This window comes from Furipterus horrens, unplaced genomic scaffold (genome assembly GCF_987537825.1).
Source record: "Furipterus horrens unplaced genomic scaffold, mFurHor1.1.pri manual_scaffold_4, whole genome shotgun sequence".
NCBI classification, from domain to species: domain Eukaryota; kingdom Metazoa; phylum Chordata; class Mammalia; order Chiroptera; family Furipteridae; genus Furipterus; species Furipterus horrens.
The window spans coordinates 88,725,624-88,743,046 of record NW_028327174.1 but is presented as its reverse complement, the minus strand read 5'-3'; the positions used below and the strand labels follow the sequence as shown (position 1 = coordinate 88,743,046).

Here is a 17,423-nt window from a genome sequence, read left to right as displayed (position 1 = left end):
TCCCCCTCCCCCTCCCTGCTGATAACCCTCCATGTGATCTCCATAGCTATGATTCTGTTCTGGCTGTTTGCTTAGTTTATTTTTGTTTTTGTTTTTGTTTTTTAGATTCAGTAGTTGACAGTTGTGAGTCTGTGTTATTTTACTGTTCATAGTTTTGGTCTTCTTTTTCTTAAATAAGTCCCTTAAACAATTCATATAATAAGGACTTATTAATGATGAACTCCTTTAGCTTAACCAAGTCTGGGAAGCACTTTATCTGCCCTTCTATTCTAAATGGTAGCTTTGCTGGTTAGAGTAATCTTGGCTGTAGGTCCTTAATTTTCATCACTTTGAATACTTCTTGCCAGTCCCTTCTTGCCTGCAAAGTTTCTTTTGAGTAATCAGTTGACAGTCTTATGTGAACTTCTTTGTAGGTAACTCTTTGCATTTCTCTTGCTGCTTTTAAGATTTTCTCTTTATCATTAACTTTTGGCATTATAATTATGATGTGTCTTGGTGTGATGCTCTTTAGGTCCAACTTGTTTGGGACTTTCTGTGCTTCCTGGACTTGTATGTCTATTTCCTTTACCAAAATAGAAAAGTTTTTCTTCATTATTTTTTCAAGTTAGTTTTCAATTTCTTGCTCTTCCTCTTCTCTTACTGGCATCCCTATGATACAGATGTTGGCACTTTTTGAGATGTCCCAGATTATTCTTATTCTCTCCTTGTATTTTTTTTGAATTCGTGTTTATTCATTCTGTACTGTTTGAATGTTTACTTCATCCTGATGTTCCAATTAATTGATTTGAACCTCAGCTCCTTTCCCTTCACTATTGATTCCCTATTGATTTTTCTTTATTTCACTTAGTGTAGCCTTCATTTCTTCTCTTATGTGTTTGCCTTACTCAATGAGTTCTCTGAGCATCCTTATCACCGGTGTTTTGAACTATGCATCTGATAGGTTGGCTATCTCCATTTTGCTTAGCTTTTTTCCTGGAGTTTTGATCTGGGACATATTTCTTTGTGTCCTCAATTTGGCAGCTTCCCTGTGTTTGTGTCTGTGTATTAGGTAGAGCTGCCACACCCATTACCTTGTAAGGAGTGGAACCTCAGTTATTTGCCAGGGCAGAGCAATCAATCCATTTCACTGCTTTGTGATGATGTATGTGGGGGAGGGGTCAGGGTGGGAATAATGACATTTGCTCAGCACTTGCCCTTTTTCCAGTCACTTCACCCACTTCCTATATGTAACTGGTGCTCCTCTAGCTGTTGCCCTGGTGGTGGTTCCTAGAGTGGGTAGATTTGCATTAATTCTAGGACTTGGCGGCCCTCTAAATGAACTCCCCTGAGAGACAGGCAGTTTCTTCCACCACTGAGGCAGCTCTTTATTTGTGCACATCCTATCCACCCCCATGGCCACAGCCAATCTCCAAGCTTGGGACACTTAAAAATACATCAGTGAAGAGCCTGCTGGGGACTCCTTTCACCCTGGGCCTTGCACATGGTGGACATGGGATGAATTCTCTTTTCACTGCCTGAGAAGTGTTAAAACACCATGGACACATCTCTTTGGGGGCGGTAAGCCTTGAGACCTTTGTAAAATCTTGCCCATATTTAAAAGGATTACTATTCCATCAGGAGGCATCACCATTCCATTCCTTACCACAGATTTATCCAGAGAACGTTCTGAAAAGCTTCACAAATCTCCCTCCCATTATTGTTTCTGTAATAAGCATATGATGGCCTCATTCATGTGATAAATCAGAGCCATCACAATATTTGACTTTTATTTTTAATTAAAAAGTTTTTAAATTATATTTTATTGGTTGTGCTATTACAGTTGTCCTGATTTCCCCCCTTCGTCTGCTTCCACCCAGAACCCCCACTCCCTCAGGCAGACCCCCCCATCATTGTTCATGTCCATGTGTCATACGTATAAGATCTTTGCCTATCCATTTCCTATACTGTACTTTATATTCCTATGGCTATTCTGTAACTACCTATTTGTACTTCTTAATGCCCTCACTTTTTAATCTTTTTCTCCATCTGGAAACCATCAAAATGCTCTCTGTATCCGTGATTCTGTCTCTGTTTTTCTTGATTGCTTAGTTTGTTTTTTAGATTCAATTGTCGATAGATACGTATTTTTGCCATTTTATTGTTCACAGTTTTGATCTTCTTTTTTTTAAATAAGTCCTTTTAACATTTCATGTAATAATGGTTTGGTGATGATGAACTCCTTTAGTTATTTCTTGTCTAGGAAGTTCTTTATCTGCCCTTCGATTCTAAATGATACCTTTGCTGGGTAGAGCAATCTCGGCTGTAGGTCTCTGCTTTTCAAGACTTTGAATATTTCTTGCCAATCCCTTCTAGCTAGCAGAGTTTCTTTTGAGAAATTAGTTGACAGCCTTATGGGAATTCCCCTGTAAGTAACTAACCGTTTTTTTTTTTTCCTTTGCTGAATCTTGCTTTATTATGTTAAGTCATTTAATTCTCACAACAACTGGATTATCACCTCCTCTTATAACAGCTGGGGAAACTGAGGCACAGAGAGGCAGAGTTGCTTGTCTAAGGTAACACAGCAGAGCTGGGATTAGCGCTCTGGGATTAGTTGCTTGTTCAGAGTTTGTTCTCTAATCATTGTGGCCCATCGTTCTTCCGGTTCTACCAGCAAGGTCTGCTCCTTACATTTAATTTTCACATTAGTTCTTGGAGGCTGAAAGTTCAAGGTCAAGGTGCTAGCCAGTCTGGTTCCGGGTAACAGCCCTCTTTCTATCTTGCAGATGGCTGTCCGTCTCACTCTAATTTCCTCTGTGTCTCTCTGAATGAATATTTCTTCTTTATATCTTGTTTGTTGGACTTCTGTGTAGTTTGATTTTCTGGAACTTCTGGTTGTTTCTAGTTTTGAGGTAGCTGTATTCCTTCTTAGTTGTTGAGGGAGACACAGCATGTCTGTCTCAACTAACTGTTTTTATCTTGCTGCTTTTAAGAATCTATTTTTATCTTTAACCTTTGGCACTTTAATTATGCTATGTCTTGGAGTGGGTCTCTTTGCCTCCATCTTGTTTAGGACTCTCTGTGCTTCCTGGATTTTCATGTCCATTTCCATCACCAAATTAGGGAAGTGTCCCCTCATTATTTTTATAAATAGATTTACAATTTTTTGCTCTTTCTCTTCTCCTTCTGGCAACCCTATGATGTGAATGTTGGACCTCTTGAAGTTGTCCCAGAGGCTACTTACACTATTCTAATTTTTTAAAATTGTTTTTTCTTCTTGTTGTTCTGATTTGTTGTTTTTTTCTTTCTTATGTTCCAAATCCTTGATTTGATTCTTGGCTTCATCCACTCTACTTTTGTTCCCCTATAAATTGTTCTTTATTTCAGTTAGTGTATCCATCATTTCTGCTGGGATCTTTTTTATGCTACTGAGGTCCCCATTAAGTTCTTTGAGCATCCTTATAACCAATGTTTTGAACTCAGCATCTGATAGATTGCTTATCTCCATTTTGTTTAGTTCTTTTCCTGGAGTTTTGATCTGTTCTTTCATTCAGGCCATGTTTCTTTGTCTCCTCATTTTGACAGCCTCCCTGTGTTTGTTTCTATGTATTAGGTAGAGCTGCTTGGACTCCATGTCTAGGTAGTGTGGCCAAATGTAGTAGGTGTCCTGTAGGGTCCAGTGGCACAGCCTCCCCTATCACCTAAGCTAGGTACTCAAGGTGCACTGTTTGTATGGGCTGAGTACATCCTTGTCTTGTAGTTCAGCCTTGGTTTCTGTTGGAAGATCAATGGGAGGGATTTATCATGGCAAGTCACCTACAAGGACTGGCTGTTACTACTGACCACCAAATTCCACCTTCTATGGAGTATCAGCTGTGCAGGGGCATGGTGGTGCTGCTCTGAGGTGATCTGTAGCTGTCCTCTCTGTGCTCTGGCTCTGGGGTTTCTCAGGTGGAGTAGGCCAAGGTCAGCCCCCACCTGTGTTTTTCCCAGGGCCTATAAAGCCATTTGGGTTGGATGCTACTTGTGCTGAGCTTGGGAATTCCCAGGTGAAGTCAAGCTATGAATCTAGGCTGGCTGTTACTAGTGCCAGGCCTGGAGCTCACTGAGGCCAGCTGTTGCTTGTTTGATAGAATTTAGGAAGTTGTGAATCATGAGCCGAGAATTCATATGGAAAAGAAGCTTGAGTGGGCCTGTAATTTGGGTGAGGCAGAGTCTCTGGGGATCTCCAAGGTGGGTCAAAAGCATTAACCAGGTTAATGGAGTCTCAGATATGGCACCAGCTTGCTGGCTCTGTTGGGGGAGGGTTTAGAAGAGAGACAATGGCTTCTGTTCATCCTGATGCCAGACATTTCAGTTTTTCCCTGTATGACACTGGTGCCTTTCAAGTTCCTAACCTGGTGCCAGAGCTCAGAGAGAATGATTATGAGTAGGTGAGTCTGTGTGTGGGTTCTTTAAGAGGAACTGCTTGGGCTCCAGCAGTTTCTTCCACCAACTCAATTCCTGCTGGTTTTGCAGCCAGAAGTTGTGGGGACTTAACTTCCTATCACTAGAACCCTGGGATAGGGGCCTGGTGTGAGGCTAGGACTGCTCACTCCTAAGATGTCCCTTCCAAATTTTTATCTATCACACATGAGTGGGGGCCCAGTCTATTCCATGTCTGCACCCCTCTTACCAGTCTGGATGGATGTGATTTCTTTAATACGTAGTTGTCAGACTTTTATTCAACTAAATTTCTGATGGTTATGAGTGATGGATGTTGTAATTTTGATATGGTTGTGAGAAGAGGTGAGCCATATCTGCCTATGCCACCATCTTGACCCAAAGTCCTATATTTGACATTTTATAACTTACTGCCTCTGCACCCTCTGTTCTCTCTCTGAAAAAATAGACTCCTTTACTTTGTTTTCTCTTTCTTACTAGCATTAGCAGGTAACTCAGTATTTGTCTGATAGGGCCACCATAACAAAGTGCCACAGACTGGGGGGCTCAGACAACAGAATAGTGTCTCATGGTTCTGGATGTTGCTTTCTTCTGAGGCCTCTTTTCTTGTCTTGTTGTGTAGATGATCATCTTCTTCCTGTGTCTTCACATGGTCATTTCTACATTAGATTGAGTCAGGGTCCACCATAGTGCCTTCATTTTATCTTCATTACCTTTTTAAAAACTGTATCTCCAAATATTCTGAGTTACTGAGGTTTAGGACTTCAATGTATAAATTTGGGTGGGACACAATTCATCCCATAACCCTTTCTTTGGGGACCACATCCCCCACCTCCCAATATGGAGATAGAAGTTCTCACTTCATGAGCATGACTGTGAATCAAGGAAACCAAGGAGAGAAGAGCATGCCTAGCCAAGGAGCAAGGCGTCTCATGTAGCAGGTCCTTCTTAAACTTGAATGTGACCAGGAGTCACCAGACTGTTTGTCAAAATGCAGATTCTGATCCCATAGACCTGGGAGGACCCTGGGATTCTGCATTTCTAATGAGCTCCATGCTGCTGGTTCTACAGATCACACTTTCAGTAGCAGGGAGGTTGATACTCAACTGCTGAATGGTTTTAAAATTCTTGACATGGGAAAATTATGGGTTACATTGTGAACCTTTGGGGTCCGTTCCAAAGAGGTAAAATTTGTAACATTAAACCCCTGGGAACCAAATATTGCTTTCTTATTATAGCAAGAATCAGGTTCAGTGGCATTAACTCACCTGTTCAGCTGAGTTAGCTGTTTTGTTGAGGAGTCCTGGTTGCCAAAGGGTCCCTTGCTAGGGCCCGGACTAATAGCCTTAACAAGCCATTTGGCTGGACTTCGCTAATGCTACACAGATGGACACAGCCACAGTGGTCACAAGATTTTGCAGACAGAGGGAGGAAGCCAGGGTTGTTGCTGTGAACAATTAGGTGGTCCCATTTCCCTGGGGAAATGGCTCTTGACCCCAGCTGATTATATGCCTCTGTAGCTCAGGATTAGAGCCTTTGATAGAAGAGTATGAATGTATAAAAAGCCTCTCTCCCTCCATTCACTTAAAATACCTGTCTTCTGTTGCTGGGGCCCAGATGTCATTAGGGTGTACATGTGTTATTTTCAGGTAGATTGACACCTCAGATGCCAAAGCATCTCTTTGAGTCCACTAGCCTTGTTGGCTCATGTAAACCATCACCTCTCTCCTGGAGGCCCTTAAAGGCTTGCATCTTACACAGCTGCCAGCAAGGCTCTTACAGATGCCCCCGGAGAGGAGCAGGGTAGAGAGGATCTGAATGAGTTGTTGGAGTTCCTAACTCCCAGTCAGAAAGCCTGATGGCCAGCAGAACTAGCTACTTTCAGAAGGAAACCAGGAGCACACAGAGCAGCTGGTCTGGGCTCTTTAAAGAATTTTTAAAAAAATATTTTGTTTACTTATTAGAGAGAGGGGGAGGGATAGAGAAAGAGAGGGAGACAAACATGGATGTGTGAGAGAAACATTGATTGGTTGCCTCTCGCACATCCCCAACTGGGGACTGATTCACAACCCAGGCATGTGCCCTGACCAGAAACTGAGCAGGTGACCTTTCACTTCAAAGCCTGGTACTCAACCCACTGAACCACAACAGACAGGGTGAGGTCTGGGATCTTTAGCTGGGTTTTGAAATATGTTCAATAACTAATAATAAAGACACTTCCATCCTTCATATGAAGTAAATGGAGAATTTGTGAGTGAAAAGAGCTCTGATTTAACTCCCCTGTATTTCAAAGTGATAATGTCTTTTTCTTCAATGGGTGTCATTTGTGCAGCTTCTACAGGTTTCTCTCTCTTTTTCCAGCACGCCTGGCTACATATTTGGGAAGCGTATCATACTGTTCCTGTTCCTCATGTCCCTTGCTGGCATATTCAACTATTACCTCATCTTATGTTTTGGAAGTGACTTTGAAAACTACATAAAGACAATCACTACCACCATCTCCCCTCTGCTTCTCATTCCCTAACTGAATACAGAGTTAGTACTCTCATCTGATCAATACCTAAGAGTCATCATCATTCAACCCTTGGAGAAATGCAGCTCCTCTTAGATAGGAAGTAAGTCTAATGACCATCACAGCTTGAGTTAACCTTGCTTTTCCTGGAAGAAAATAACTGCATCAATTCTGTCCCTTGAAAATGGCACTGACCCAAGATTTTTTATTCAGACCCACTCTGTATCTTCCTTGACTTAGCCTGCTTTCTGAAGATGTTTGGAACCAGATTTGTGTTTTCCTACAATAAAATGCAGAGACATGTTTTAAGCTGGTGGTTGAATTTTCTGTGGGTCTCTTACTACAGCTGAACAACTACTCTGTTTTCCTCAACTTAAATGATGATAATAAGACATACACTATTCTTACACACATACACACATGCACATATATGTGCCTGGAAGGATATTCACCAAAATACCAACTGTGATTTTTTCCTGGGTAAAGAGAATTGGGGTAAGTTTTACTGTCTTGTTTACATTTTTATGTATTATTTGAAATTACTTAATGAATGAATACCACTAATCAAGGAAACAAGAGAGACAACTAAACCCTTGCCCTCTCCCAAGAAGCCTTCCCTAACTCCAGGTTGGTTTCTGTGTTGCCCTCTGACCTCTCACAGAACCATATGCATATTTCAGCCACAGCAAATCCATATTACCATGTAAAGATATTTATTAGGATATGCCGCTCTACCCCACTAAATCATCAGCTATCTTTTTAATAATTTATTTATTTGTTTGTTTATTTATTTATTTATTTATTTTTAGAGAGAGGGGAAAGGAGAAAGAAAGGGAGAGAAACATCACTGTGTGGTTGCCTCTCACTCACGCCCCCAACTGGGAACCTGACATGCAACCAAGTTATGTGCCCTCACTGGGAATCGAACCAGAGACACGGTTCGCAGGCCGATGCTCAATCCACTGAGCCACACCAGCCAGGTCATCAGCTCTTTAATATTCCCAATGTCCTGTTTTTTTTCTTTTTGTACTATGCTCAGGGACAGGTGCATAGCAGGTACCAATGACTCAAACTATTTGGGAACTTGAAAAAATGTCCCAATAAATTGTTATATTGTAGGGATCTACAGATGTGAGTTTTATGAAATTAAGATGTGAGATTTTTTTCAAAGATTTTAATAAGATAAATTGTGGAGAAACGCAAAAAAAAAAAAAAAAAAAAGAAAAGAAAAGAAAAGAAAAAGAAAAAAAGAAAAAAAAGAAAGAAAGAAAGGCTATCCTTTATACAAATAGACTCTTTTAAGAATTATTTGTTGACTGTGCACCCCTCATTATATTATTCAGTTTAAACGGTGCTATAACTCAGTGTCAGCACCTCTGATAAAGCCAGGCCCATTGTAAGTGCCCCCAAATAGTGGTTGAACAGGTAAAGACACATATGGCTGAGCTCATGGATTGCAGGTTGGCAGTATTTAATAAAATATGTGTGTTGAGCTATTTCTAATATTGAGGACAGACTCCAGTGGTCCAACCACTGTCACACCAGGTGTCCCTTGGCACAAAGAGCACAATTTAGAAGATGACCAGGTGTGGTTAATAGTCTAGGACACCTGACAGAAAGAAGCCAGCTCCTACAGGAGAGTCAGCTTATCAGGGCTGAGCTCTCAGTTGAGGTGACCAGCAATGGGTGGGTACGCTTAATCTGCAGCTGAGTCTTGTGAGGATCCCAGTCTTGGGCAGAAAGAGGCAAATACAGGGTTTGAACCTCATTGCCTAGTTGAGGAGTGAGCAGATGAAGACATGGAGTCTAGCTTATGTCATATCTGGGTCAATGTGCCTCACATGTGATGCCAAGGCAGCAGACCTATGGATTCAGGGGAAAAGCACCCCCATGGATAGTCCTTTAGGCCTTTCTGATGGTCCTGGCTGAAGCCCCACCTGGGCTTTCACACCAAGGCCCACCCAACAGAAATTTCTTAGTGCCAATTGCTTTTGTAGAGTTGCTTCTGCTGTTAGCTCTCTGTCAAGAGTAGGACTTGAATATCCTATCTGGGTCTTTCTTTCCTCCTTGGTGACAGGGAAGGTCATGGAAAGCTGTAGGGTAGAAGTGACCCCTAGGCCTGCCTCAGCCTGGGATGGTTTGCATGGTGGCAGGGTGATCATTTGTCCCAGCTTGCCTGTGCCTGATGAGTATTTGGAAGGTGGGGCTTTAAAACTGGGACAGTCCTGGGAAAAAACCAAGATGAAGTGGTCTCCCTAAGGGTGGACTAGGCCAAAATATTTCCAGTGGAGCCTGGGGACACCTTGGCTCCTAGAGGCCACACTGTCGAAAATGACAATGGGATCTTATAGTGCAAGGAGGGGAAATGATGATATGGCCCACTGGAGGCTGTGGATGGTGGCCTGGATGGACTGTGCATAACTGAGAGCACGAGGGGTTAAGATGTGGCAGGAGCAAGCTTCCCAGTTACAAAGAAGGGTGTTCTGGTATAGAACTCCTGCTGTAAGGACTCCTCCTCTTACTGGAGGCAACACTGAAGTGGTAGAATTCTCTGTCTGCAGAGTTCTGGGCCAGGGTTGAATCCATCCCACCCTCAGTTCTGTGTCTTCTTCCTAAGCCTCAGTTTTCTCATGTGTTAAAGTGGGATAATAGTGCCAAATTTATAAAGTTGTTGTGAAGGATAGTGAGATAAAGCAATTAAAATGGTTAGCACATAGTAAGTGCTGAGTATTACTATTATCTATTATTGCTGTATTTATTATAATCTTATTGTGTTAGTTATCTATCATTGCATAACAAATTCTCACAAACATAGTGGCTTAAAACCACATACATTTACCATCTCATAGTTTCCATGGGTCAGAGATTGTCACAGCTGAGGTAGTCCTCTGCTCAGGGTCTTGCCAGGCCTTAATCAAGGTGTCAGGCTGAGCTGTGATCTCTACTGATTCTCAGGGTTCTCTTCCAGGCTCACAGATTGTTGGCTCAGTGCTTTGTGATTGTAGAACTGAGGCCCTCAATTCCTGGAGGCCCCTTCCCTGAGTCATGGCCTTCTTCACAACATAGCACTTTTATTCTTTCAGGTCAACAGGGAAGCATCTTTGATGTCTTTTTTTTTTTTTATTTCTTTAGAATTTTGACCTGTAGACCCACTTTTACAGGGCTCACCTGATAGCCAGGCCCACCCAGGGCAAGTTCTTCTTTGATTAACTTAAAAACCAACTGATTGGAGACCTTAGTTACAGCTGCAAAATCCCTTCACTTTGACTTTCTCATGTAACTTAGTGAAATCACACTCATGGGGAAAGGATCATGCAGGGTGTGAGTCACTTTACAACTTTGATGCTCTCTCCTGCCAGTTAGCCTCATGGGAGCCAAAGGGAGCTAGGTAGATGATGAGATTGCAGGTTCTCTGGGCAGAAGTGTGTGTGTATGTGTGTGTGTACACACATGCAGACTTGTACGTGTGCACACCTTGGGGAGAATTCTATGAGGAAGGAGGCCAGGGTTCCTTCCAACTCCTGAAAACAGAGAAAGGGCACAGTGATGAGCACATGAAGCTGAGACATGTAATAAATGAAATCCTCCTTCCCCTTCCATTTTCACTAAAATAGGATTCTTTTCATGCTGAGAACCTCCCTGGCTATGAAGAGAGAATCTATATGACTGGTGTTTCTACTCACCCCCACCTCATGCCTCCCCCAGCTCAGGAAATGTCCTACCATCACTCAACTGCTCAGGTCCCAAATGAAGGTGCTATATGCTTCCTTCCTTTCCTCCTTCCCACATCATGGTCAATCATTACATTGAATTCCGTCAGCTCTACTTCGAGGCACATCACACTCTGGCCACTCCTTACTAGCCCCATGCTGTCCCTGCTGTCTGAGCCAATGTTACCTCTCTCCTGGAAAACTTCCATAGCCACCTTCATCAACTCTATATCACATGCCCTGGCTTAACATCTGAGGGAATTTTCATTGCTCTTAGGATGAAGGTAGGCCCTTGACATGGCCTTGTAGGGCCTGTGTGGTTGTTGGTAACTGCAACCTCTCAGCACACCTTCCTTGTTCACTCCCTCTGTTTGCTCAGCTCTGCCCACACTGGCCTGTACCCTGCTCCAATGCAATGCTCTTCTCCCAGACCACTCTGGGCTCCCACCCCTCTTTTACTCAGTGTCTGCCAGTGGTCACCTCCTCACAGAGTCCTCCAGGACCTTCATTACCACATCTGTGTAGAAGCCCAGTCCTTCCTTGGCCCCACCCACCATCTCCTACCCTTCCTTCCTTTTCTTACATTTGATCACGGATTTTTATCCCTTTACTCATTTACTGTCTTTTCTTCCACTGGAATGGGAGATTCAAAAGGGCAGGGACTTTGCCTGTGTTGTTTATCCTCCATCCCCAAAGCTGAGAACAGTTCAGACGTATAATCAGCGCTCAAGATATATCTGATGAGCCAATGACAGGCTAGACTGGGGTGTAGGATGGTGTCTCCTGGTGTGTGTGACCCTGTGGTGGAGGTAGGGGTGGTGATGACTAAAGGGCTAAGAGCAAATTTGGGACACAGAGCCTAAGAGAAGTTCTCAAGTTTCAGTGCACACAGCTCCAGCTATGGAACTTGTTAAAAAATGCAAGCCTTTCTGCACCACCCCCAAAGAGATGATTGGTAGGCCAGGAATGGGGCTCAGGAGTTCAGGTTCTTAAGAGTCTCAGGCTTTTCTTTATGTAGCTGACTACAGGCCACCCATTCAGAAGCTCTTTGCTTTAGAGCTGTGCTACCAACATTAGCCACACATGGCTACCAAGCCCCTGAAGTGTGGCTGCTTTGAATTGAAATATGCAGGGCATGTGAAATGCACACTCGATTTTGGAGGTTTAATACAAAAAAGTAAAATATCTTAATGTTTTAATGTGAATTACATATTGAAATAATAATCTTGTGGCTCTATTGTGTTAAATAAAATTATTATTAGAATTAATTTCACCTGTTTCTTTGTACTTTTCTTAATGTCACTATTAGAACATTTTAAACTGCACATGAGGCTTGTGTTATATTTCTGTAGGACTAGATCAAGTTCTGCAGGAGACAGGGAGGCCTCATGGCTGAAAGCAAATGCTTTAGGTATGATTTCTTGCAGACGATACTAAAAAGTGTACCAATAAAAGTTACCACAGGACGCCAACCGGTTTTGTCTGAATCTGGAAAGTAGCTCTTTGAAGCTTGTTACCATGATCATGAGGGTGTTTCATTAAGTATTTCTGATCACAGATGTGGCCATTATTAAAATATCACTTTTTACAGTCACCCTATAGGCAAGGGTTATCTGAACATGGAGAGAGAGACAGCTTGTGGAATGGTTGTCTAAATGAAATTACTGTAAAGCGGTGCTCTTGACTGAACTTGGACTCTAGGGGCTTATTCTTATTAAAATGTTTAGGTAGCAGTTTCTGTTCATTTCTGCAGAATTGCTCTCCAAGTAAAAATTTGGCTCGGCACACCAATAGACCTGAGTCCCAGGAGAAGTTTAGCATCTTCTTTTCTTGTGATCCTTGCCTAAGCAGTTAATGCTCTGCTGGTAGGTAGTGCAGGTTGTCTGTGTATTAAAATTTACCGCAGCCCTGCATGTGGTCACACTGCCCCCTGCCTCAAAGAAGTCAGCTCAAGTTTCAAGAAAGTCAGGTCTATCCAAAGAAAAGCAACAAATGTCTTTCCTTTGATCATATTTGAAAAAAATTTTAATGGGATTTGGCTTTAATATTTGAAGTTTCTGCAAAAATGGATTTACTATTAATAGGCTAGAAACTACCATATAAACATAGTGAAATATAAACCTTGTCAGAATTCAAGTTAATAAATAACTGCTCAGCCAATCAACAAGAGGACAAAAGAATGAACAGTTGGTGTGTGATTGCTTAGTTCCATGCACATACATTCGGATCCTCAGTGGCAACAAGGACATGGCTGGCCACAGCACCATATGGAGATGCCTATTCTCACCTGGAGTGGGAAAGCCACCGTCTCTGGGCATATTTATATGCCCAGTTATATTTAAACTTATCATCACACTGGCCAGTGACAAAGAAAGAGGGCCGACTGTTGTGATTAATGCCATGGAGCTGGAAGACTCTTGTAATTTCCAGCCTCAGGAAAATTGGGGGAGGGATCTGAGGAAAGGGTATGTGTGTGTAGCTCCTACATACTGAAGATAAAACCACAATAACATTTGTGATTCAGTGAACACATTCCTTCCTCTCCCTTCAATCATCTGGGTTCATGGGAACCACAGAAAGCATAGCTAATGCCTAAGCCTCATCTCATTATAACCCTTGTTTCAAAGCCCTTCTTTTCCTGCATTCCCTGCCTTCATTCTTCCCACATATTGAGGCTATATTGAGAAATTAAATGAGAGAGGCCAGACTGAGAAAGGAAGTCACCAGTAAGCTGAGAGGTGCTTGTGTACTCTTCTAGAATGTTCCACTTTACCTCAGGGAGGGATTCTCAACTAAAACAAGTCAAATAAGTCTCTGAGCCCAGACCCTTGATAAAATGGTAAGAAAACAAAAATAAATAAATTAGCCATTATTTATTCCTCTTATTACTCTTTTTATTGTTCTGTTGGAAGCATTTTAAAGCATAGCATCAAAAAAATTCCTGTCTGTGAGAGATAACTTGGTGTTTGGTTCACTCAGACCTCAAGACAGGAGGAAAAGGGAAGGAAATGTCAAGAAGGGGACAGGAAATCAGAGGAGAAAATGGACGAAAGAAAAAAATTGATAACATGAAAATGTTAAAAAGACACTTTAAAGCATATAAAATACATTGCTGTTTGTGTACAAAGATCAAAGATGTTACACCCAGAGATAAATACTGATGTAATAGAGGGTCTTTGTCTCAAGGAGGCTAACTTTTATTTGGGGGAACAGTATTATTTATGAACAGATGATCAGTAGCTCAAACAACAGTGAGCAGGACCAGTAGTAGGGATCATAGAATCTCAGAGGAGGCCGTGTTGCTGCCCCAAATAGTCAGGGGTAGGGAGGAAGGACTTCACTGGGGCTCAGGAGAAGACTGTGTGATTGTGATAGTGAGGGAAGTGGTGCTTCTTGGTGAGCTACAGGACCCACAAACCACTTAACTGGACACATGTTCTTGGCCCCTGGATACTGGAGTCATCCAATTTTATAGGATGGCTATAATTTAAAATGTTTTTATATTAAGACAAACATGGATATACTTAATGTGATAGAAATGCAATACTCATATGAGTTCTCAATATAAAACACAAGACTTGAGCCCTGGCCAGTGTGGCTCAGTTGGTTGGAGCATTGTCCCATGGATGTTGTGAGTTCAATTCCTAGTCAGGGCACATGCCTGCGTTGCGAGTTCAATCCCTGGTTAGAATGTTTGCAAGGAGGCAGCCAATAGATGTTTCTCTGTCTCTCTGTCTCTCTGTCTCTCTGTCTCTCTCTCTCCCTCTCCCTCTGAAAAAGCAATGAAAAAAGTGTCCTTGGGTGAGGATAAAAATAAAACACAAACACAAGACTTAAAGCAACATCTTCCTCTATGTTCTGGAGTCACCCTCTCCTGTGATTTAGGGAGACTTGGTAAAGAGTTTTGAAAGATACTGAACTGTGAACATAGGGGTCAGGAGGAGATGATGAGCAAACCATTTTGATTAGAGTAAAGGATTTCATGAAAGGAAGGTCCATGGGTTAGGGTGTGAAAAATTATCAGGCAGCCTATGGAATTTGGATGCTTTCAGTAGAATTGTTGAAAGTGGTTTGTTTGCTTGCTTGTTTTTTTTTTTTTTAGAGAGAGAGAGAGAATGATGATTTGTGCAAAAAAGAGTTTTAATAGAATAATCTGGCAGCTTTGGAGAAGATAGTTTGGTGAAGGGAACTAGCTAGATGTGAGAGAGAGAACAAGTTGGAGATAGTTGATAGGTAATAATTTTAATGTCTAAATGCAAGATGGCACCTGGACTGAGATAGCAGCTAAGGAAGTGGAGAACACAGGATGGACGATGTAACATTATGAATTAACAACCAACAGGAAATATGACTGGTTGAATGAGAGCACGAAAAGGAGAAGGACAATAAAGAACTTGTGGTTTTGAGATTGGGTGAGAGGAGAGTCACATACAATTAAATCCCTATCAGTCCCCTACTGTATTCCTGGCCCAGGGCTAGATGCTGGGCATCAGCAGTGACTAAGAGAGACAAGACCCCTTGCACTCAAGGAATGTTCATGCCAATGAAGACATTAAACAGAGTTACAAAACACCAGAACAAACTTCTCATTTCACCAATAAGCACTCATTTCTGACACTCACTATCTTAAATTTCAAAGATTCAGGTGATGATTGAGATCTGATGAACTGATGTGTTTCTGATATATTGCCACCAGACCACCTCTGGAGGCTGAGTTTTCTATCAGAGCATCTCAATGCCCCAAGAGTCAATGCTCCAACTAACACAAACTCATGTCACTGCCATAATGTCAAACTATTCTAAAGTAAATTTTGGACACTGTAAAGTAAATAAACCCATACTATTAACCACTACTCCATAAAACTTGTAAAATAGATTTCTTTAAAAAAATTGATCCTGATAAACTATAATGTGTTTATTATTATTATCATTATTGACTAGGGAATCTTAAACTCATGGCCCAGGCATAAAAATAACAGCTAATGATAACCAGTTTTCATTATGGGCAAGGCACTGTGCCAAGAGCTCCAGGTGTGCCACATTTATTCTTCAAAACAAACCAATAAGCTGCATTATTACAGACCCATTGCACAAGTGGAGCATGCACCTTGGAGACAGCAAGTAATTCGACCCAGATCCCACATATCTGAACTGATAGGTATGGGATCAGGGTCTGGGTCTTATGGGTGGGGAAGCTGAAAACCCTGACATTTTACTCAAAATTGTGTGTGGGCATCCGTGTTGTTTACATTGATCCGGGGGGTGGGGTAGGAAAGGGTTGTGGTAAGTTACTGTGACTTTCAGAGAATTATTGATGGCCTTTGGCACTGTTGTGTAAATCAGCTCCATCAGAATCCAGACGCCTTTCCTGACAGCTGCCCGTTGTAAGTCATCGTCCTAATGGAGGCACAAAGCAGATGCTTCATTTCCTTTTCCACAGATGGACAATTGAACCTGGTCTTTAAATCTAAAAACACAGCAACGTTGTCTTAATTTATGGAAAACATGTCAGGTAAGAAAAATCACATTCGTTAGAAATCAGTTGATCCATTGCATTTCCCAATTTAGAAGTAGGCTCAAAGAGCAGCATGATGGCTCACACCAGGGTCGTAAAAGCACAGGGCTTTTTCTCATTGTTAAAGAAATGCAACTTTTGGGAATTTTTCCTGACAATGGCCTTACAGGTCTTCAGTACAGGTGATTTCCAACCTTTTGCTGTTTGAAAGAAATCATCTGATCCATGTTTATTTGCACCAAAGCAGTGATGTTTCCTCTGGCCTTGGGGAGGTGTCCATAGAATAGATAATCAAAATATCTTCCTGTTGCTGAATCAGACTCTCTTGAAACAAGACACTGAGGCAAGGTTGAGGAAGCAGGCATTTTCTTGAAATACTGTACTTTGTCCTTCTATCTTCCTTCTGAGGAATCTTGAGTTTCATTGAATACTATTTGATGAATTAGTACAAAAAGAAAATGTGTGGTTTCTTTTATTCCTTCTCAAGTGGTACATGTTTACTTTAAGAAATGCCTGAAACTTTTATAGAAAATGTAAATAAAATTTGCAATAACTTGAGCTGTATTCTACCTACACATGCCCAGCAATCTACCACTTTACTGCCCAGCTCATACTCTAGAAATTAGGCTAAAACAAGCAAATGCCTGATTTTCTGTTGAGGCCCATCTGTCTGCCCCTTATACAAAGAATTCCTGTAAGTACCAAAGCTTTGCGCAGTATAATGTGAGGATTTGGGTACATTACACAAAAATTCATAAACTTCTCTTACAGTGCTCGGGTATGCAGAATTGAGAAGTATTTCAGGTTACTCTATCAGAACTGAGGGAGAAATTGGTGTGAAAATTGATTTTACCAAGGTTTCAACATTTCAAGAGCAAAAATTCTTATATCTGATGACTTTCAGGGCAATAACAGCTGGGAGTTAATAAATGGGAAGAGAAACCAAGAGATCTGAGCTCCATGATGGTTCTAATTCCATTTCCACCACCAGTTCCAGTGGATGCTTCAGCAGGAGACAGAGCACCCAGGAAAAGCCTCTTCCTACTGTCAGCAGGTGGCCAATGTACTTTGGGGTCAATTTCTCAGAGGTTGTCACCATCATGCTGCTTCATTCACAGTCCTTTGCCTGATCTTCAACTTCCTTGAGGCCTTCATCCCGCACATACATATGACTCAGAGCAAAAGAGAGGCAGCAGGCTAGGGGACAGTAAAGGGTCTTTTAATCTAAAAGGTTTCCTCTTTATTCAACCACCCAGCGCATTCCCAT

The 17,423-nt window shown here is 41.8% G+C and overlaps 1 protein-coding gene across 1 annotated transcript in view; it reads left to right on the top strand.

Annotated features, from left to right (window-relative positions):
- ALOX5AP (arachidonate 5-lipoxygenase activating protein) overlaps positions 1 to 7,240 on the top strand; it is a 33,842-nt gene extending 26,602 nt beyond the window's left edge. The window contains exon 5 of the mRNA XM_090275694.1: positions 6,781 to 7,240. Within this exon, the coding sequence (XP_090131820.1) occupies positions 6,781 to 6,943 (163 nt within the window). The 3' untranslated portion in view covers positions 6,944 to 7,240. The remainder of the gene's footprint in view (positions 1 to 6,780) is intronic.
- The last annotated feature ends 10,183 nt before the right edge of the window (positions 7,241 to 17,423 follow it).